The sequence below is a fragment of the Natator depressus genome, chromosome 11 (genome assembly GCF_965152275.1).
Source record: "Natator depressus isolate rNatDep1 chromosome 11, rNatDep2.hap1, whole genome shotgun sequence".
Taxonomy (NCBI): domain Eukaryota; kingdom Metazoa; phylum Chordata; order Testudines; family Cheloniidae; genus Natator; species Natator depressus.
The window spans coordinates 20,320,066-20,343,734 of record NC_134244.1 but is presented as its reverse complement, the minus strand read 5'-3'; the positions used below and the strand labels follow the sequence as shown (position 1 = coordinate 20,343,734).

Sequence of the window (23,669 nt, the reverse complement as noted above, 5' to 3'; positions counted from 1 at the left end):
TGGCTCTTCCACAGTTTGAAAGTGTTGTGCTCAATAGAAATAGTCCAGTAAAAACATGCCAATTGGAACAGAAATTAGTCCCTGGAAGATCAAATCGGTATCTGGGGAGTTAACAGTAATTCACACTAAAAATGGGAAGGTGTGATGATTAACCTACTGGAGTCCCTTTTGTAGTTTGAGGCAGTTTATGCAGAACAACTAGATTTGAAATTATCTTCATGTAGTACAGTACTGGTGTTTTGTCTCTGAATACTCTTGCAAGTTGAAAGTTATTCAAAGTGACCAAATTGTGTATGTATCTGATATTAATCATTCTCCTGGCTTAAGATGGATACCTATGCCATCTCTCCCCATCCCTTCCTTAAAGCAAAGTAATATGTTTGCTACATCCAGATACCCGATAGAAGGTGAAAGGATTCTCATTCAAACCCTGATAAAATATGCACAGATGGGAATTTAAGTTTTGGGCCCACCACTTTGAAAATTCCTTACTTTGTTGTTTGGGGATTAGCTCTAGCTGGCCCTGGTCCTAAACAAAAATCATCAAAGATTTATGAACGTGCCTAAATTAAAAATTAGGTATAAGCACTAGTTTTTAATGGGACTAACCGTGTGTAATATTTGTTGTTTTTCAATTCAGAAGCTGAGTTATGTTTAAATTGATAAGTGCGTCAAAAAATGTCTCCTTCAATTTTAGGAAACTGATCTAATTTCAAAATGCCTTAACCAATTTATCTCTAACCCCACTCCCCACGTCCTCCTGGGACATAAGACTACAAATTTTCAGGCTTAAAGGAAGGGTTTTCCCCCATTTCAGTGGAATATGGGAGGGGGTGAACAAATTAAAAGGGATTAAAATTGGGTTTATAAGAGAAGCTCTCATACAGACTTAAGTACAGAGTCACTGCTGCTGCTCCAGAACTTGGTTGAGAAAGATCAGCACATTGAGCAGTGCACAGGAGGTGCCAATGTGGCTGGCTGCTCCTAGTCAGAGGGTAATAGTGTTGCCTTTAAAAAAATAATAATAATAATCTCGATCAGTGATTTCTTTTTTTTTTTTTTAAAAGCAATTTGTGTAAGAAGGCAACATGCATGCACATAGGTAGGCAGTCAATAAGAGAGCAAGAAGTGCCCCAGCATGCTACTTTATGCTAGTTGGTTTGAATGGGAAAGGATTTAAATTAAATTTTGAAAACTGTCATGGTCTTTCATGCATAACTTGAGGAGAATAGTAACAGACACCACGCCATGCTGTTGCATGTGACGTCAGCATGAGAACACAAACAACATGTGTGCACATCGAATCATAGACTGTTAGGGTAGGAAGAGACCTCAGGAGGTCATCTAGTCCAACCCCCTGCTCAAAGCAAGACCAATCCCCAACTAAATCATCCCAGCCAGGGCTTTATCAAGCCTGACCTTAAAAACCTCTAAGGAAGGAGATTCCACCACCTCCCTAGGAAACCCATTCCAGTGTTTCACCACCCTCCTAGTGAAAAAGTTTTTCCTAACATCCAACCTAAACCTCCCCCACTGCAACTTGAGACCATTACTCCTTGTTCTGTCATCTGGTACCACTGAGAACAGTCTAGATCCATCCTCTTTGGAACCCCCTTTCAGGTAATTGAAGGCTGGTATCAAATCCCCCCTCACTCTTCTCTTCTGCAGACTAAACTGCAGACAAAGGTAATAGTGTCTAGGTTGTTGCAAGTACTCCAGCGTGCTACCTCTTTAGACTCAACAGAAGGGGCAAGTGAAAGAGAAGCAGCATTTTTCAGCCCTTCCCTACTCCCAAGTAAATACAGCAGGTGCCATCTGCACTGGGGAGGATGAGAAAGGAGGGAAGTAGAACTCTGATTTTGTATGCCTAAGGAAAAAAGTGTGTATGACCATAGAATCATATAAATGTAGGGCTGGAAGGGACCTCGAGAGATCAAATCCAGCCTCCTGTGCTGAGGCAGGATCACACTCCATAATAATAATACACTGTTATTAAGAAGGAAGCGTGTCTCACTCTCCTTTACAAGAGGACCCATGACCTAGCGCTGGAGTTGAACAAAACACTGCCAAAAATTCCCTCTACTTCCTGTTTTACATTTTTCAATAAATTGGCTTCGACTCTGTTTACACCCTTTTGTGTTTCCTTTCAGTACATATTCTACTGAAGGTGTTTGCTGGCAGCAGTGTTCCCTGGAACAGCAAATTTTATACAAGCATTGGAGCCTATTTGTTGAAAGTACATTTTGAATTTGGGAACAGCAGTAGACCCCCTCCCCGCCACCACCACCTTTTCAGAAAGTTGGCACTATAGGTTAAAAAACAGCACCAGGAGTAATTCAGTATTGAATAGCCCTAAGTTAACCTTAGTTAGCCCTAAGGAAACCTACTGACCGCTGTTCCTACCTACATGCCTCCAGCTTTCACCCTGACCACACCACACGATCCATTGTCTACAGCCAAGCTCTGCGATACAACCGCATTTGCTCCAACCCCTCAGACAGAGACAAACACCTACAAGATAGGTTTCAGAGTAACAGCCGGGTTAGTCTGTATTCGCAAAAAGAAAAGGAGTACTTGTGGCACCTTAGAGACTAACCAATTTATTTGAGCATAAGCTTTCATGAGCTACAGCTCAAGATCTCTATCAAGCATTCTTACAACTACAATACCCACCTGCGGAAGTGAAGAAACAGATTGATAGAGCCAGAAGAGTTTCCCCCCCCCCCCCCACAGTTCCTCAGACGTTCTTGTTAAACCCTGGATTTGTGCTGGAAATGGCCCACCTTGATTATCATACACATTGTAAGGAGAGTGATCACTTTAGATAAGCTATTACCTGCAGGAGACTAGGGTGGGGGGGGAGGGGAGAGAAAACCTTTTGTAGTGATAAACACCCATTTTTTCATGGTTTGTGTGTATAAAAACATCTTCTCTATTTTCCACAGTATGCATCTGATGAAGTGAGCTGTAGCTCACGAAAGCTTATGCTCAAATAAATTGGTTAGTCTCTAAGGTGCCACAAGTACTCCTTTTCTTTTTGCGAATACAGACTAACACGGCTGTTACTCTGAAACCTAAGTTAACAGATCCTCAGATGGTGTAAATTAGCTTAGTCCCAGCTGCTTGGGTGACCAAAGTGTGGCCCATGGATTAAATGCAGAAGGTGCCTGGGACAGTTCAGCTCAAGATAAGCATTGCATGCTGGGTTCTGTAGTGTTCTTAGCATAGCATAGCTACCTATTGTGTTACCTTAAGATGATAAATAAGAGTAATGCAAATTGAGCAGCACTGTTCTGCCATGGACACCACAGGGCCCAGCATGTTCCATCTTGATCCATTTTCCTCGGTGGATTCCAGTAATGGGAGTTGAAGACACTTAATACCTCATAGGACTAGATCCGTATGACCTTCTGTTTGAATCAGGAGTAAAATGCATAGGCTTTGGGGTTGTAAACATGTGCATTTTTATTTCATGTACATAATACTTATCCTCATACTCAACTATAAAGGTTACCCACTATCTCGTAAGACGCATGAATGCAAGTTGAAGCAAAGTGCAAGAAGTCTGTATTTCATGTTAGAGGTCTCTTGTCACCACCCTTATTGCCCACTGGAGCCAACAGAGCTTGAAAGCACCCAGTACCTCATAGGAATGGTCTCTTAATTATCTTTCTCACTTTGGTAATGTGTTATGAGGCTCAGCCATCAATGAAGCAACAAAAAAAGCTTATGACTTAGTTAAATAATGGTGTTCGAAGCCTATTAAGATATAACTGCTTGTCTTAAAATAGGATTAATTAAAATGTACAAGAAAAATGCAATTCGCTTTCATTTTATACATCATCCCACTGTGAACTTTTCATAACACATCTCCAGAAGTAATATTCTGGGCAGCATGGTGTTCTCAATACTGCCATCAAAAGCAAAGATGAATATAAAACTTTTTCAAAATTTGGCTCAGGTACTATCATTGTTAGATATTTCATAATCTATAACTCTGGTCATTGCTGTTTTGCAATATAATTGCATCGGTGATCTAAACTTTTGACAGTATCTAAAGTGCCTGGAAAGAGTTTGCTCTAGCACCTTTGTCTTTTAAAGACCATTTGGGGCTTGTTATTTTAAATCCTTGTGCAGACTGATTTATCACTTCAAACATCTGTCAGCTGTGCTTTGTCTTGAAACTAATCGTAATAGTGTTGCTGATTTTTTCAACAGCAGCTGTTAGAGGTTCATTAGTTAGACTCTCAAAGGGTGTAGGTAACTAATATTTTTCTTTGTTAATGATCTCTTACGTGTTATAATACACATTCTGAAATCCACTCAAAATTTGCAGCTTCTCTCTGTACTTGTAGCCTGCTGAAACGATTAGGTTTTTTATATTAAAATTTTCTCCCATAAAGCAGTTAAAATAAAAAGAGGTGTCATGGTGCAGAGTTAAATAGGCATTCAAAGCAATCTTTGGTATTGTGTATTTATGGGCAAGGTGGACCAGCCAGAGTCCCGAACATTCTGATCCAAACCCAAACAGATTCCAAAATTCTAAGGGGCTAAGTCTGGATCCATGTACATTCAGGCCCATTTCTAGTTTAAATTTTTTAAGCTATGCAGAGTATAGCTGACTTCACTAATATCAGAAGATTTATTTCTTGTGGATGCTACTAATTTCCATGACAGTATCCCCCCCACACTCTATAAACTATTCTTAATTGTTAGCTTTGCTATTATTCTTAAAATACATTCTCAAATAGAAGCAACCTTGGAAGAGATTTAAAGTGCTATAGTTACTCTTGCTAGAAACTCCTGGGGACTGGAACATCTGTGAACTCTCCTGCAGTTAGGAGCATATTGGCACTACTGCTGGTTCAACCAGCAATGCTAACCAACAGATAATTACAGTTTGAAATTGGTATTTTAATTAACTGATCTTAGCAAATGTAAAGTGAAATCTCTCAGGCATTAAAGAAAGAAGCAGGAGAGAAAATTATCATCTATAAAGTTCAGCAGACGGGTGGTCAGCAGGTGATAGCTTGGCAAAGAGTGTTACGTGTTCCCATTTTAATCTGCAATAAGAGAAAGCTAATTTAGGGCCTGGCTCTGTGAGGTGCTGAGCAGCTTCTGCAAGTTGCATTGTGACTTCAGTGTGGGATGAAGGCATCTCAGCATCTTGCAGGATTGAGCCATAAAAAAAAGTGAGGTGGAACTTTTTCTAAAATTCAGCTAACTACGTTTAAGAAGTTGGTTTAGGCCCACGTTTCTTCTGAAGCCACCAGTTCTGCCATCTGAACCACATGGGCCGATACGTAGAAGTCCCAGGCAGAACAGGTAGCAGGATCATGATATTAATCTGTAAGAGATGCAGCTGTGATGATGTAGGCTGACCTTCTGTATAACATAGGCCACAGAACATCCCCAAAATAACTCAGAGCAGATCTTTTAGAAAATATCCACTCTTGATTTGAAAATTGTCAGTGATGGAGACTCTCAACATGACCTTTGGTAACTCGTTCCAGTGGTTAATTACTTTCCAAATGTACACTTTATTCCCAGTCTGAATTTGTCTAGTTTCAGCTTCCAGCCATTGCATTGTGTTATACCTCTTTCTCTGCTAGAGCAAAGAACCCATTTTTAAACATTTGTTCCCCATGTAGCTATTTATAGAATGTAATCAAGTCACCCCATAACCTTCTCTTTGTTAAACTAAAGAAGTTTACACCTGGGGTTGCAAATTTTGGTTGGGCGTATTCTTGGAGGTTTCTTCACATGACAATCTTTAATTGAAGGTTAATCATTAATTCCTGGAGACTCCAGGTCAATCCTGGAGGGTTGGCAACCTTATCACACCATCTAGAGCTATTGTTCCAGGTTCTCTGCAGGCTCCGGCAGATATCACTGCATCTGTTACACTCGCATCACGTTTTCAAGCTTTGTAGTTCGGAGGACTGAACACTTGCTTAAAAAGTAAGCTTGGGCCCAAGAGATGGACCCTTAGGCCTGGGCCCATGGTGCCTATGCCTTACCTGTCCCTGCCTTTGGGCAGGTTACACCTAGAACTGCCTAATACAGGATTTCTTTCTCTGAAGTAGCTGGTACTGGCCTCTGACAAATTGCCAGAGTAGATGGACTGCTGGTCTGATCTAGTATGCCAATTCCTATCCCAAATGGATTTTTTTAAATTGTATTAAGGACTCGTTTCAGTTCATATTTAAATTCTTTTCACTGAAAAATAAGATTTGACTGAACTAAAATTTCCATAATGGCCTCTAATTGCAAGAAACAATATGCAAAAAACAGTGACTTCCTGAACAATATTTTGCATAGCACTTTTTATTCAGAAAGATCACAGGACATTTTATAACAATATAGAAATTGCTTTCCAGTGGTAGAGAAAGTAATCTCCACTGGCATGTTTTACAGAGCACAGCAACACTACACAAGAGTTTAGGACAAGAGTGTGAAGAACTGTTTTTATACTGACAAATGAGTAAAGCATGTACTTTAAATCCAAAGAGATTTATGTTAGATTAAGAAAAATAGTAAGAAAGAACAAAAGTAAAGTCTCCCTGAGAAACTACAGTATGTGTTTTCTTTGAGAATAGATGGGAGCAATTCAGAAAATAAAATGGCTGTTCTCAGCGAACAGGCAGATTAATTCAAAATGTAGATCATACTATACATAGTGTGTACACTGCAAGCAATTAATCTAATATTTAGGATAGGCAAAACGTAATTACTAGAGCAGGTTGGGAAATACAAAGCATTTTTCACTAACAAATTTTGAAAGAAAACAATTTTTGTTTAATTTTTTCCCCAGAAATTTTCTGTTTTTTTTTTTTTTTTTTTTTTTTTTTAAGAAAAAAGTTTGTGGAAAAACCCATTTTTTCACCAAAAAATAGACAATTTAAACAAAGTTAACATTTTTGCAAAAATGTTCATTTAGCAAAAAAAAAAGCCATTTTTCATTGAAAAAAGGTTTGTTGGAAAAATGTTGACCATCTGTAATAATTATAGGGATCTAGATAGCACACTAAAGGTAATAAAAGATGCCATTAAATCTTTAATGACCCCTGACACTGGGATCTTCCATTTTCATGACATCTAAAAGGCAGTACCTCCAACAGCAGCATCCCTTCTGCAACACTGATTCACTAATGACCCATAAGGGGAAAGAATGCTCTGTACCGAATAACTAACCCAGGTTCCTGAGACACATTGCATTTCCTTTGAGGTCTTTCATCCAAGCACTGAACAGGCCCAAATCTGCTTAGTTTAGAAGATATAGTGAGCTCACAGCCTAAATCGGAACGTTTGCAAACATGGAGCCAGTATGTTTCTAGTGTGAGTTTTTTATGGTTTTTTTGTTTGAAAATTACTTTGCGCTTTCAAAAGTTTTCTATTCGATTCCTTAACCCTTACCTGTATATTTCTTCTCTTAGAGCTTTGCATGAAAAAAAAATGGCAACGTGTCTTTCAAGGTGCTCATGTTGTTCCCACATTACCAGCACCAACTTAAAGGAAGAATTTGCCATATTCAACATTAGCAGCAAAAACAGTGCTGAACCCGTATATTTCCTTTTATATTTCCAATTTATATTTTGTGTCATATATAGCTTGTGTGTCAGTCTGGCAACTTTTAAAAGGTATCTGAAAAAGGCTAAAAGTTAAATAAATCTTCAGGCAAGCTGAGCAAAGTTTTCAATTGTTTTCATGCCTTCCTTCAGATGTTTGAGTTCCTATTTGTACTTATCGGTATTAATAGCTTTTCAGACAATGATGTATGATGTCAGGAAATATTAATATCCACAATTAATATACTGATATATAGTTTAAGTCTGTCATTCCTCATTCCCTTTCTGTCACTTTCCTATTATACTGCTCTGACAATTCCCTAAAGATTCAGAAGAGATATGGTTCTGGGAGAACTCATACCACTAATCATTGATAGCAATATGTTGTGCTGCAGAGATTGTTTTCAGTTTTGTCAGCAGGGATGATACTATTGTGTGTCTTCTCTACAGGGTGGGAAGTTCTTTGTAAGATTCATTTACAAGCAGAAAATTTAATGGGCTGCAAAGTTCGATCATGAGGGTGTTTTTTTTCTTTTTGCTGAAGCAGCTTGTCATTTTAGTTTTAACTACAGGAGACAAGACAGAATTGTTAAAGCAATCCAATTATATAATCTATTGAACAGGGGATTTCTGACCACCTTTCATTAGTGCAGCAAAGTTGCAGTAGCTGTAGATGCTTTAAAACTCCCCAGCTGCAAAGCAATTTGCAAATCCCAAATATAGTAAAGGGCTGATTTTTAGAGGTGTTATGCACCCACAGTTTTCACAGACTTTTGATGGGATTCTGGATGCTCAACGCTTCTGAATAATGAGGACCTGTATTGCAATGTTCTGCTTTTGAATGTGTATCTTTGCTGAAATGGGCATTATCCTAAAAAAGAGTGAAAATATTTTTATTATCTTTTAAAATGAGACTACTGATCAAGAAAATGAAAACCAAATTAGTGACTACTATTGGTTTTTAACTGGGCAAGAGCAGTAACACAAAGATTCCATAATCTCTAAATAGAGGTAGAAGGGCTGCCATAGTGGCTGGCTGTTATTTACAATTTAAGAGGGTGAACTGCAAAATGAAAACTGCTTCAGTTTAGGAATGGGTGTTCAATGCCCTTGATAACCAGACTGTGAAGAAAAGGGCATTCCAAGGTATGTATTTTAACCTCTTTTTAACTCCCACCTCCCATACCTCGCTCTGATTAGCATGGTTGAACTGTGGCAACAATGTGTGTGTGATCTTTTCATTTACACTGAGGAATAATTAATTCAAAGTTTTGGACAAATGTCTAACAAAACTCAGATTGCTCTGTTAATCAAAGTAAATAGGGAGGGTCTTTACTATTGTTGGGGTATTATTGTTATCCACTGTATTAGCCATAATTCTTCTCTCTTTAGTGTAGTTCTAGCAAATATAGGGCCTAATCCTGACATTACAGATTCTGCTTTTGGCCCCCGTTTTAATCCTAAACGACTCTTCCCACATTCAAACCACAGGTGTTTTGCATTTTACAGTGAAAATCTTCTCTCACAATGAACGGCAAGGTACTAGGAAACAGAGCATCAGGAAATAAGTGGCTGTGGCTCACATTTTTATGGTTAGAACTGGGACTGGTATTGCTAAGTGGATAATAATAGCTTTGCCATAGCCAATGAGCAGTACACCTGAATTTTTTCTTTGTAAAATATACTTTAAACAGGAGAGCCTGAAACAAAGAAACATGCAGTTAAAAAGACAGATAAAGTGAGCACAAAATTGCTGAAAGTGAGATGCAGTGAAAGCGCATGGCCAGTGAAACCTCTGTCCCTGTCCTGGCCACAGAACCAAACCTTATTCAACATTCAGATTGCTTTGATAAGTGACCTCTTCCCTTCTCAGTCAACCCAACCCTCTGCAGCCTCTCAGCAGGCTCCCTGGGTAGAATTCTGAGGCCATCTCTACACTACCCACTGGATCGGCGGTTAGTGATCGTCCTATCGGGGATTGATTTATCGCGTCTAGTGTAGATGCGATAAATCGATCCCCGAGTGCTCTGCCGTCGACTCCGGAACTCCACCACGGTGAGAGGCGGAAGTGGAGTCAATGGGGGAGCGGCGGCCGTCGATCCCACGCTGTGAGGACACGAAGTAAGTGATTCTAAGTCGATCTAAGAAACGTCGACTTCAGCTATGCTATTGTCATATCTGAAGTTGCCTATCTTAGATCGATCTTTCCCCCTCCCCACCCCACAGTGTAGATGAGGCCTGAGTCAAAGCTCTGGAGCTCAAGCCACCCCTTCCCTCAGTTTCCCATCATTGCCAGCACAACTATTGGTAACTGTGCTCTGATTTGCTACTCAGGTAACAGCTGTGCTTTGTGACCACTCCACAGCATGCACAGGGGGAGAAAATGCTGCCCAAACACTGGAGTCCACCCTGCCCAAGTCAAGCATAGGAGATAGAAAGATAAGTTAAAGCCAAGTTGCCGTGTTATCAATGATGTTTCAACCCGAGTTAAAAACACACTTGTTTTTATTGTGTGATACAATGTGTGTACTGCACTCCACTTTCCACAGGTTCTCCAGGCACAGCAGGGAGTTGGGTCTCCAGAACTTAGGCACTGAAGAATAAAGCACAAGGGGAAACAAAGGGGAAAACTGGGACTCCTGAAAGGGAGAGAGAGAGAGAGAGAGAGAGAGAGAGTATGGAGCCACCTCTCTGTGTTAGTAAGTTTTAAAAAAAATAGTAATCCCAGAAAGTGTCAGAGGTTGAAGAAAGTTGTATAGGCTGAGGGTCCCTGAACTTTATCTCTGGTGAAGAGGTGTTTGGTAAAATGTTGAAGCCCTGGCAAATTTATATCCATGTTTATTTCACTCCTATCTACTAATTTAGTACTCGGAGAATTCAAATAAGAGAGTTGGATGAGAGCGTCCATTTGAGAGTTTATGCTGACTGTCCCTTACGTCGCAAAACTATCTCATTTTAGTCATTCTAATAGGTTCCCCACAACTTAAATCAAATTCAGAAGCCTGTTGTATTTTCCTGAAGCTTCCTCTTTTTTCCTAAGTATGGGAGCTACGTGATATTTACACGCCCCATTGACCTTTCAAAAATAATTTCCAGTAATCATCCAACATAATTGTCATTAAATAATCTGCGTCCGTTTCACACAAAATGGACCAAGGGAGGGAAACACTGGGCGCAATCCTGGCAAAAGGGTAAGTCATTGCATGCACTCAACTTCCACTGACTTCAGCTAAAGTTGTTTAGCTCACATTTGCCCGTGGTATATTATGCCCTTATACTCCAGTTCACCAGGTTTTTATGGAAAACAACTTTAAGCACAGTAGTAGTTGTTTTTTCCACCAACGTTAGGAAAACAGCCCTTTATCAGTATCTTCTATAGCACATGCATAAAAAATACTGCTTAATTCTCCGAATATATCTTGCAAAATTGTCCTCTCTTTCATTAAATTGGAAATGGTTCATATTGCCATATATAGCCATTTTAGCTTTACATTTTTATTTTTAATACATCCTCATCACCAGTTTTCTCTATTATGTTTCACAGTGTGCACACAGAGTAGTTACATAAAAACAACTATTGTTGCTGGAAGACTATAATGTAACACTTCTTGATTTCTTAGAATCCAGAGTAACACACAACCACCCCAAATCAAAGAGAAACAAAACAGGCTGCTCCATAAAGAGAGAGCCACAACTCAGCCCCCATGCCTTATTCTAGGCTGGCTGCTGACTGACTGCTGGTAAGCCCAGATTGCATGCTTCCCTACAGAGCCCCCTACCTACAAGCAGGACAGGAAAGCCCATGAGAATCTAAAGTGACAGATCATAACTTTAAAACAATTTTCAGAACACCACAGTATAAGTGTCTGGGAATCAAAGATGGTCAAAAATCAGAATGTCCATCACTTGGAAAATTCAGATATTCTGATATTTGCTTTTATCCAGAATTGGGGTGAAAAGTAGAAATACTGATTTTTTTCCTTCGACCAACAGAAAGTTCTGAAAAATTTCCATTAAAAAATTAAAAAGCATTTCATTTTCGCTCTGTTCAACATTGAACTGCATCTGTTTGAGCTACTGCAATGCCTCATGGGAGTTGTCGTTCAGGTTCTTCATGCCCCATTCTTCTCTTTAGGCTGGATGATGACATCTCCCCATGATGTCACAGCAGTTCAACCAGAGGGGAGACCCCTGTGCATCCTGGGAAATGTAGTCCAGCCAGGGAGCCCCGCTTATAAAGGAGAACAAAGGCATAAGGCACCTGAACTGCACCCCCATGAAGCACTGGGTAGCTCAGACAGATCCGGTTCAATGATGAACCGAGCCAAAATGCAGTGTTTTATTCTGTTCAACAAACCAAAATGTTCTGATTCAGATTGACCCAAATTATATTTCATTTAGATTTTCCCAATGAAAAATGGAATCAGAAAAATCAAAGTTTTCCCCAGGTAAATTTTGATTTTATGGAAGCTGCATTGTCCACCAGAAACATTTAGATAGAAAATTTTTCATCAGCTGTATTGGTAACTACTCATTTAATCAATGTAAATGCTAGACACTTAAATTTGCTAATCTGTTTAATCCAGCAGTCTCATATTTGCCAGTTACCCAGTTGATGGGTCAGTTTTGGCAAAGTAGCCTCTTCTTTTAACTGGACAACACAGAAGAGCCATTAGTGATTTCACTCAGTCACTTGACATGTTTAACAGTTAGGCTTTGATTCAACAAAGCACTTAAATACCCATTCATATGCTTTGCAGAATAGGGATGGACTTAAGCATGTCCTTAAGTGCTTTGCTGAATCAGGGCCTTCATTCCCAGCCAGTAATGCCCCTGGAATGTGAATTAAATCTTTATCATGATGAAAGCATATGGGCGCACAACAAATTCTGAAAAACATGCCTGTGACTAGATAGAATCAAATATGGCTCTTCTGTGTAATCTGGTTAATAGAAGATGATCCTTAATTCCTAAATTCCTTACAGCATTCCTGACAGCAATCGCATCTGCCACCATAAAACCCATCACAGTCTCGGCCTTTGGGAGAAACACATTTAATTATCAGTAAAATTCAAGCTCAGCTTGTTGTGATGAATTATTAGAATCTGTCATAATTTTCATACCAAAAAGGCTGTAATGGAATACAATTTTATATTTTTCTGTTTAATTGATGAAGGTCTGAGTTTTTATTAATCTTGTTGAGCTCAAGTGTAAGATGCTGAAAAAGCGAATATGATATCATTGTAGCTAGCTAATGTGTGTGCTTTGCAAAATTGATAAGCCCTGTCAAGGCATAAATTATTTAAAATTTGATAAATGTGTTGAAATCATTGAATGTTCAAACAGATAAAGCAGAGCAATTTCTCTCCCTCTCCCCTTTTTTCAAGCTCAGGTTTTTGTTCCACCAGTTCAGTGATTTTGCATTATTATTGCAATACACAGTATAAAAGACTGCAGACATACTGAAATTAGCATGAAGAAGCCAGAGAAGTACCATAAGAAGTTATAGTGTGAACATGAATATCTATTTTTCAAAATAAAACCTTGGTACTGGTACAGCATTCGGAGGCCTGGGCTACAGCAGAAAATTCATTCAGCTTAACTGTGTTGCTCAGGGTGTGTGAAAAAGCCTGAGCAACGTAGTTAAGCTGACCTAGGTCCTCCTTTAGACAGCACTAGGTTGATGAAAGAATTCTTCCATTGACCTAGCTACCGCCTCTCGGGGAGAACCGCTTTCCTAAGGCTATGTCTATGCTAGCACTTTTGTCGGCAAAACTTGTCTGTCAGGTGAAACAAAAGTTTCACTGACAAAAGCACAGGTGTGAACAGCGCTATGTCGGCAGGAGAGCATCACTCGCCAGCATAGCAACTGCTACTAAGGGGTGGCTTAATTATGCCGGTGGGAGAGAGAGCTCTTCTGCTGGCATAGAGCGGCTACACAGGAGACCTTACCGCGGTGCAGCTGCAGCATTACAGCTGTGCTGCTGTAAGGTCCGTAGTACTGACATAGCCTAAGTAGTGCCTACACTGAATCGCTACAGAGGTGCAGCTGCAGTGATGTTGCTATAGCATTTCAAATGTAGACAAGTCCTGAGTGAGTTAGGAGCTACCTCCAGACTCTAGCTTCCCACGTAAGTGGAGCTCTGATAAGATTCATTCAGGCAGCTGGAAGAGGTTGACAACAATCTTGGCCCTCTTAGGACACCCCCCCGCCCCCCGACAGCTCAGTGATATGCTAGAAGGATCGCAGCAGCATCACTAGTGGATGGAATAATGGTTCAGATCCATTTTATTCTGATAACTATTTCTTCCCCTTCCCCGATTTATTTGCACTAATTTCTGAGAGACTTGAAATGACCCTGGCAGGGATGAAGTTGGTGCCTCTCTCACTGATCAGCTGTAAAAACCATGTCCCAAGATTGACTGATAACTTGGAGCAAAACCCTGGAAACATCAGGACAATTCGACCCTTACAAGGATACAATTCTTATAATCTTCTGTTTATTTAATATGACATTTTAAAAAGTCACCCACATGAAAAGCTCTGGTGGCTGGGAGGATGTACAAAACTAATGAAGTAAAAATATAAATAGGACCAGTGTCCAAAATATGGAATCAGCTTAAAACTCACCCAGACTAGGGCATTCTGCAGTTTAGCCTTCTTTCGCAGACAAAGCCTGGGAGGAAGAAAACCATGAGCAAGGGATGGACTTCATGGGGAGCTGCATAAGTGAGACCAGGCATGAAATCCTGTCTCCACTGAAGTCAGTGACAAAACTCTCATTGACTTAAATCGGCCAAGAATTTTACCCCATGTCTCTAATCAAGTAAACTTGGTTATGGTGTATAAGTGCCTTCATGGGGAGAAAATAGCAGGTATGAAAGGGCTCCTCAATCTAGTGTAGAAGAAAGGCATCGCAGAAAGCAGTGACTAGAAATTAGAGCCACACAAATTCAAATTAGAAATAAGTCACATATGGAACAAACTACCAAGAGAAGTAGTGGATTCTCCATCTCTTGATACCTTCAGATCAAGACAAGGTGCTTTTCTGGAGGATATGCTGCGGTCAAACAAGCATATGGGCTCAAGACAGAGGTAACAGTGAATTCTAAGGTCCGTGTCAAACTAGAATGATCTAATGATCCTTTCTGGCCTCAAAATCTGTGACTGGCTTTAGGGGAATGAGCAAAAGCAGGTGCAACGAGCGGGACCTACTGCAGAAGGCAAACAAATTAAAAGACACAAGTTCTCTCACTTTACTAAACAAGAGTTTTCAACTATTCAGACAACAATGATCTTCACTACAAGGAAGGTTACACAGCAAAATGTAGCTAGAGTCTGGAGGTGAGATGCTGAGGAAGTCAGTTTTCCAGCATGTGCTGCATTCTTTTAATACCGATTTTTTTATTTCCTGTAAATTGCTAACCAAAGTTGATAAACAACTTAACAAAAGGCACTGGGATGTGCTCACTAATAACAATAAGCTGTCATCAAATACGGAGCCTTTGAAATGTAGAGAGGAAAATGAACCCTTGAAGAGTTCTGTTCTTCTATGCTGTAAAACCTTTTGACTTGAAAATAAAAGAATCTGCACAAATAAAATAAAGTTATAGATAGAAAAGCACAGATAGAAATTCATATTTCTAACAATCTCACCATATTCCTCTCCCGGGTTCCTGTGGTGCATTGCCCTGGCAGGTCCAAAGTCAAGTCTTTCTTTGTTAGCAACATTTTTAAACTAAACATTTTCAAAACATAAAGCATTTCCCTAGTAAGAGCGGGGGAAGCTCCTTTCAAGCAACTGATTCACCTCAACTTTTGCAGCTGCTGAGCCTTGTTCTCTCAATGGAATTAGTGTGACAAGATAACAATAGGAATGGAGGAGGAGTCCGATATTAAAGTTTACGGTTTTATTCACCACTTCCAGCAATGTTTATTTCTTCCTTCTCCCCCTGAGTAAAATATTCCTTGCACCAGAATATTCATTCCTATAGCTCAATGATTTGTATAACCGGCTGTTTGGATATTGTGCAAAAATAGACAGAAAATTGTCAGATGCAGTCATCTGTGTCACCTTTGTTACAGGAACATGTCAGGTTATCCTTTGTGAATACAATTATGGGGGGTTTATATACCGCACGCTCTTACGTAATGTGATGTGATCAGATGCCACTGGTTTAACACAATACAGTGTTGTGATCCCAGCACCTTGATTAATGATAGCTCACCCTCTAAAGCCCCATTAATGCCACAAATAGAGTTGTGTTTTTGTTAGCAGTTTGTGTCACGCATTTGACCCTGTTGCAGCACAAACAGCTGAGCGGTGTCCATACAGTTACATTTTTCACATCATAACCATGCAGTTTGTGTATCCACACCCACCATGCTGTAGCAGTGAATTCTGGGACAACGTGGTCAGCAGCCCCGTACTGTCTCATTGTGAGATAGAGCACCTTAACGAAATGCACAGAGCATCACCAGCAGTATGTTAGGCAACCCTTCTAGGATTTCTTACTACAAAGAGAACTGGGAGAAAAAAAGTCTGGTCCAACAGATGTCACAAGCTCAGTTAGAGACTCCAATATAAGGTGCGCAAAAAAAGGGGGGGGGGGTGCTGAACTAGGCAGAGAAAGGCAATTGTGTGCAAGCCTACACCCCTGGCAAAAGGCAAAACACTATGAGCTGCCATGTTACTTTCCCAGTTTGAGTGTAGACACACAACATGTTCACGGCCAACCTCATCAATTTCTGTTCTATGCTTTGTTTCTTAGTTTCCTCCATTGCTCCCACCAGTGCAGCTGCCATTAAGAGTAGAGGCACAAGTGCAGACTGGGCACCTGCATTTTAACCAGGGAGTCATCAAACCTTGCTCAGAACAGGCCCAGAGACGAGTTTCCGGGAGCCCTCCTGTTTCCAGGCAGGCAGGAAACATGGTTTTAACAGCCTCCATCATGGTATTTCAACATTGCTACTTCTGGGCCCCAGTTGGAATCTGTAAGTGCAGCAAAAGAGTTACCTTTTTTCATTTTTCAGAAAAGGTTCGTGGCAGGTTTTGGACTGAGGGTTGGGTGAAAGTGTGGATCCATTCTTGTTTCATCCAAGCAATATGGCGTTTCTGTAACAAGGCAGCTGATAGTTATTTGCTTAGCAGTGGTTATGGCAAGTTGTGCTGGGAAAGTGCTATTCCCCAAACCATCCTGCTGCTCTTTAACTTGTGAGCAAGGTTGCGAGTGGCTAAAAAGCCATACATAAACATGCCATTTCTTCACCCAGGCCCTTTCATCATATTGACAGGTTTCCATCGTATCATTACAGCAGTCCTTTTTGTGCTATTATAGATAAGCATCTGTCAGTGTTTCCATTAGAATCCCCTATATTTATGAGTTGATAACTCAGCCATAAAAAATTAGTCCAGAGGCAGAAACTTGACATACAAGGTCTCTGCCTAGGAGTGATCTTTATTATGTTGTATGTGTACAGAGTATGTTGTACAGAGAGGGAGTCAGCTGTAGATTTAAATGGAGATGCAGACTCATATTCTGAACCCCCTTCAACATTCGACTGAAGGTTTTGGTTCAGGTTCATCTCAATTTTTACATTATAAAAAGACTGTAAAAAGTAACTGTGTATGTTCAGATGCTGTTTTAGAGTCTTATTACTAGAAAACATGAGTGTTTGTAAAGAGAACATAACAGACTAGGGCCTTTTAGTTTTCTGTGTTTTGCAAGGTGAGAAGATGGGAGAAGTGAAACATTGAGAAGGATAGATTTCATTATACATTCAAGAAAGTGGATCCTGAAAAATGCTAAAGATATGGCATGGCTATACAGTATCACTATAGAACATTTTTGTTTATACTGACGCCTGCCCCAGAATTGTACAAAAATAACACATATTTCTATATTTTTGAAGGAAGTGTCATCTAAGCTATTCTGAAGGAGCACACACACTCACCGTATTTTATCAGCTTCAGATCAATGAGATTCACATTTTTCTGAAGTTTGCACCCCTACTTCTTATACAATGAATGAGAGAGAGGCATCTCAGAATAGGATTCACAAAAGCCAGCATGCTAGCTTCTCACCTAACGTAGCCAGTAGCAGGTGCCAAACTAAGGGGTGTGTCCTAAACCCTGCCCCTCCAGGGAACTTGGTATCTAAACCCAGGATAAAGGGAGGTGCCGCCCTCTGCTTGGTATTCTCAGCTCCAAATCTCTTCTTGGAGGTAGACACCTACGCCATTTTTGCAGGCAGCAGCAGTGTGGAGGACCTCTCTCATAACTTTTATCCCAATGGTTACATTATTCACCTGGAATGTGGGAGACTCACCATTCATGTGCCCCTCCCCTGTTCAAATCCCTTCTCCCTCTCACATGGAATCTGCCAGCCCTCAGGTGAGAGTCCTAGTCCCTTGGGTTCTGGAATAGTCTCATGTAGAGCTCCACCACAGCTTGTCTACACGCGGGATAATGCACTATTTGGGGGAGTGCGATTTCTGAAGCTCACTAATGTGCTATGCACTGATTGGCCCCACGTAGACCCTGCTGGTGTCCACTAATGCTTTCCTTGTGCACTTTAATATAGTACTATTTCAAACAGCACTACATTGAAGCGCACCAATAGGGTCTACACAGACCAATTTATGTCTAACACATGAATCTGCTTTAGAAATCATACCCCACCCCTCCATAAACACATTACCACACCATGTAGAAAAGTCCTCAGTCTTTCCTGTTGAAGCTGTGGCACTGTGGATAACTAATGAAAGAGTCATTGGGCCAGAGAGACAGAGCATGAGCACACGTGTAAGCAAGCATGAGAATGGCTCTATAACCTGATTGCTAGAGCTCACACCTGGGAGACCTAGAATCCAGTCCCCCTGCTCCAATAACTTTTTAAAATTATTTATGCATAGTAGGAGAGACTGAAGGAGCCCCACATCAAAATACACTATAGTCCATATCCTGTGGCTAGGGCACTCAAAGGAACAGCCATAATGGGTCAGACCAAAGGTCCATTCTAGCCCAGTATCCTGTCTTCCGACAGTGACCAATGCCAGATGCCCCAGAGGGAATGAACAGAACAGGTAATCATCAAGTGATCCATCCCTTGTTGCCCATTCCCAGCTTCTGGCAAAACCGAGACTAGGGACACCATTCCTGCCCATCCTGGCTAATAGCCATTGATGGACCTATTCTCCATAAACCCATCTAGTTCTTTTTTGAACCCTAACTCAGCGGTGTCAGATCCCTGCTGAAATCCTTTATCCCTCTCAAGTGGAGTGGGGTACATGAACTGGGGTGTCCCACATCCCAGGTTAGTACCTAGCCACTGACCTAACAATTATGGAAGAGGTGGTCCTCCTCCTCCACACCCAGCTGTGTTGTGTGAGCTCATCTTGATCTGGTAGGCAAGGTCTGAGTACACTTACTGGATTGAGCCCTGCAGGCAAGTTAGGCAAAGGAACACCTATCTTCCCCTTGCTTTGTGCATCGCTTTAGGGCATAGGCATCCAGACGTCTAGAGGGAGGCAGCAATATGCATGTGCAGAGACAGAAATGTAGATGCCTAGAGAATGTTTACAGCAAAAATTTAGGTGCCGAGTGAGTGAGGTCAGTAGCAGGAGAGTGTGGATTTTGGGAATCACTTGGCCTCATTCTGGGATTTAGGTAGCTAAAATGTCAGTTAGATACCCATGTCTTTTTGTGAGTAGAGTGCTAACTTTACATGATGTTTGTGGTCAGATGTTGGCTGAGTGTGTGTTCTCTCTGCGTGCTGTACTGACTCTGGCCAGATAGCCTGTACAGCAGGCTCTGATCGAACTGTCCAATAACCACAGACTCAGTTCTTAGCAATGGAACTTGATTAGGTTTATTGTCAACGGAGCACAGTATTGGTGCCTTATACTTGCTACTAGGAATGTAAATACCATTTTAAAAGTTAACCGTTTAAATGGTTAAAATATGTCATTTAAACGGTTAACCGATTAAGTGGCTGGGGCCAATCCAGCCGGTTGGCCCAGGGTTAACTGTTAAGGCGGGTTAACCAGTAAGACTAAAGCATTAGTCTTATTAGTTAACCTTTTACATCCCTACTTGCTACAAGTACACTCAATGCATGTATGCCCGTGACAATGGACGCAGCTCATTTAGTGGCAGGACTTTCCACTATCCTTCGGCTAACCAAAGACACTCCCTCTTAGACTCCATTTTATACATCAAGACAAACAAGTTACATACTGCCCCTCTGACATAGTTAGTCGACACCCTCTGACGTAGCCGGTTATCACCCATCACCTTCTACATCTCTATCCATCACACTGACCTTATTTTTAGGATGGGTCAGTGTGTTCCTGTTATCTTTAGGGAATGTGTTGGTATCAAGGTGTTCTGGTACCATCCTTCTGGAATGCGTTTGCGTGAGTGCTCTGTGCCTAGCACCTCTTAGGAATATGTGTTTTTGCAGTATCACCCCTATTCTTGACAGATTCTGTGAGCAGGGCCTGCCTCTAGTTCACAGCCTGATTTTGCTTTATATTAGCAAAGTTTTGACCACTACTTTAGCCGAGGCCTCAGGCCTCATACCAGGCCTCTGATACAAGGGCTTATGTTTCAGGCCCTCTTCCTACTACAGTGTTTTGCACAAGGTAGGTTACTAGGCACAGACCAATATAAAAGGCATTAACAGGTACAGCACAACTAAAAGAAAGAGTTACGTATGGACATTATAAACAGACAGTCTTTAGAGAACAGGGTCTGAAGGGGAGGGTGGGGAAGAGACACTAGGCAAATGAAAATAGTAACAGAAAATTCTGCTTTGCCATTTCACTCTACCTCTAAGACACTAATCTCTTGAGGTTAAGAAATCGGTCTTTTCCCTTTGAGCCCTAGTCCTGGAAATCCTTATTCATAGCAGTAGTATTTACTCAGAGTAGTCCTCTGGAATGGGATTACATGTAAAGGCTAGTCATGCAATTAAGGGCTTGGACCCTATTTATGTACAACTAAATATTAATAACCACCCCATTATCTTCACATTTTTATTTTCACTTTTTCTCTTTTGAAACAGATATTTTGTGACACTAAACAAATAGTCCATGCCACAGAAGTGCTGGATTGGGAAGACAAAGATGCTGCAGAGACATTGGTCAACAACGTTGTCCATTCCAGGATCATCAACCCTTTACGCCTATTTGTTAAGCCATCTCCAGTGTTGAAACATGGCCAGATGTCATACTCAGACAGCATAGAAAACTTTTGGGATTGGTTAGCCAACATCACTGAGGTTCAAGAATCTCTTGCACGGACTAAGCGCAGACCAATAGTAAAAACTGGGAAATTCAAGAAAATGTTTGGGTGGGGCGACTTCCATTCCAACATCAAAACTGTTAAACTAAACCTCCTCATCACAGGGAAAATTGTTGATCATGGCAATGGAACCTTCAGTGTTTATTTCCGACATAACTCAACAGGTCTTGGAAATGTTTCTGTAAGCCTGGTGCCGCCTTCCAAGGTGGTGGAATTTGAATCTTCTCCACAGTCAACGCTGGAGACCAAGGAATCCAAGTCCTTCAACTGCCGAATTGAGTATGAAAAAACAGATCGGGCTAAGAAAACTGCCTTGTGCAATTTTGACCCTTCAAAGATCTGCTACCAAGAGCAGACACAAAGCCATGTTTCTTGGTTGTGTTCTAAACCATTTAAAGTTATCTGCATTTATATCGCTTTTTACAGTGTAGATTACAAACTGGTGCAAAAGGTCTGCCCCGATTATAATTACCATAGTGAGACACCCTATTTGTCCTCTGGCTGATGTAATTCAGATTCTGAGTAACTGTAGAAATACAGCACTGGTCATAAATATGAGTTTCCTTTAATCGTCTGCAGAGGACAGTGCTTCCCTATCAGGTTAAATATGTCTTTAAAAAAATTGTAGATGTTTGTGCTGTTTCATAAATATTCAGCCTGTTTATGTAACAATCCTTTTCGTTTAACACAATTATATTCTGGCTATGTTGTTAATAATAAGAGAAATATCAGACATTAGCAAAATGTGGCAAGGAGGAACAAAATTATGCATGTGCTAAACACTGATCTGGAAAGTTATCTTTATTGAAGTAGGTTTAAAGGGCTGCTTTAGATAGCAGATGCAGTGAGATAGTTTACTTGGTATATACAGCACCTCACATCCTGGGGTCCCAATCCTGATTGTATTTTGTTAGCACCTACAGTTCCCAAACAACAAACAATAAGAGGAAGACAACTGGGCCAGGCCTGCAAGCTCTCCACATGCAAAACTCAATAATTTCAACAACTCTTCAATTGATGTCAACAGGACTGTCACACACAGAGGATTTGATGAATTGAGCCCTAATATTTAAATAAAATGCTATTTCTATTAAAGAAATGAAAGAGAATTGAATTCCTACTCTGTGTTTCGGCAGTAATGCATAGTCACTGGAATGGAAGAGCTGTTTCTTCAAATTCTTACCTGTGAAAATGCAATGATCCTTAGTCTGTTAGACCCACCAAGTATACAGGTTTGGTGTACATTTTTCCCTATTGTGGTCACCATTGTTTTGATTTATACTCGGATGTTTACATCTATATCGGTACTAGTTTTAAGGTGGTAATAGAATATATGTGTACCCTGGGAAAACATGGTCCATGTTCAATAAGTCCCAGAATAAATAAGAGTGTGGTTTCCATTTAAAGGAAAGTATTTACCTTAACATCTTGCTATCCAGCGCATCCTGATTTATTACCTTCCTGGAAATGGAAAAGTATCACAAGAGAAGGCCAATACCCCAATAACACATGCTTTTCTTTTTCATGAAACCCACTTAAACTAGTTAGTATCTTTTAAGAGAAGAAAACCACAATCCCTGAAAAATGAAAGGTCAACAAAAATCTAGACACCGCATATAAGATTATAAACCACTGCCATTAGTACAGCACATTTCAACATATGGCCAGATCCTCAGCTGGTATAAATGTATACCACCAGAGGATCTGGCCCTGTATGCTGCTTACATAGGGACTGATACTGTTCCCCTGAAGTCAATGGCAAAATCAGTTTCAACAGTTTAGGATCAAGCAAAAATGACATTTGTATTTTTTTTTTGTTATTGTTTTTACCACCATTGCTGATTACCAAGACACGTGTGTAAAAAGAAGCGAACTTCTGCTGCTCTTTTCTGATGTCACAGTTTAGTGTCTGATGTCACAGCTCTTTGCCAAGGTTTGGAAAGGGTTTGGCTGGAAAGGAGAGAGCTGTTTGTTGCATATGAACTGATGAGCACTGACAGAAAGGTACATGAATATAAGAAGTTTTGCTAAAGCAGCTGTGCTTCTGGACCAACAACTAGATAGACTGTATGTCAAATCAGAAAGGATGTCACTCACTCGATTATTTCTCTATTCTTACTTATTGCAAAGCCTCATACAGAAAAATCCTTTGTTAAAGAAAATGTTTAATTTGTTTTTGTCTTAAAGTTACAAGTTTAGAAATGTGGATTTGTTTATAAAAATCTAAAAGTTTCCTGTCACAGCTTATTCCATACAAATGGTCTTTGGGTTTCAGCTGAGTTTTGGTTTGCTTACTGATACCTACATAATGTTCTGTTTTGTGTTCTGCATAGCGTGTCTTAGATTTAGCTGTATATATGCTAGTATTTATTACTATATTCTATATGTTCAGTGTTTGGTGCTTTTGTAACTTAGCTGTAAGCCACAATTTTATTGCCTTGTAGTTTTACCCAGCTCTATAAACTATTTAAAAAACTACAAAGTATTTATTGTAGAGTATGTGGAAATCATATATGTATATATACAGTACTTAAATCTATGTGTACATATACAGAATATATGTGTACATGTATTTCCATGTAAATAAAGAGAGTTTGCTAAATCTGTCACTTGTTTGTGGTATATTTAATTTTAAAAATGTTTTTGTTCTTCTTCTTACATATTTACTGGCTTAGTGATTCACTTGTATGAAAGTTTTTTCCTGTTCAGTACTGATTCTTATTCCAGATGTACAGTTGTCCATCAGAACTCATTGTGCTGCAGCACTCAGCAGAACAGAGCACTGTAAGATTCT

General features: G+C 40.2%; 1 protein-coding gene across 1 annotated transcript in view; it reads left to right on the top strand.

The window, feature by feature from the left end:
• NXPH2 (neurexophilin 2) overlaps positions 1 to 23,462 on the top strand; it is a 57,404-nt gene extending 33,942 nt beyond the window's left edge. The window contains exon 4 of the mRNA XM_074967289.1: positions 20,637 to 23,462. Within this exon, the coding sequence (XP_074823390.1) occupies positions 20,637 to 21,380 (744 nt within the window). The 3' untranslated portion in view covers positions 21,381 to 23,462. The remainder of the gene's footprint in view (positions 1 to 20,636) is intronic.
• Positions 23,463 to 23,669: the final 207 nt, after the last annotated feature.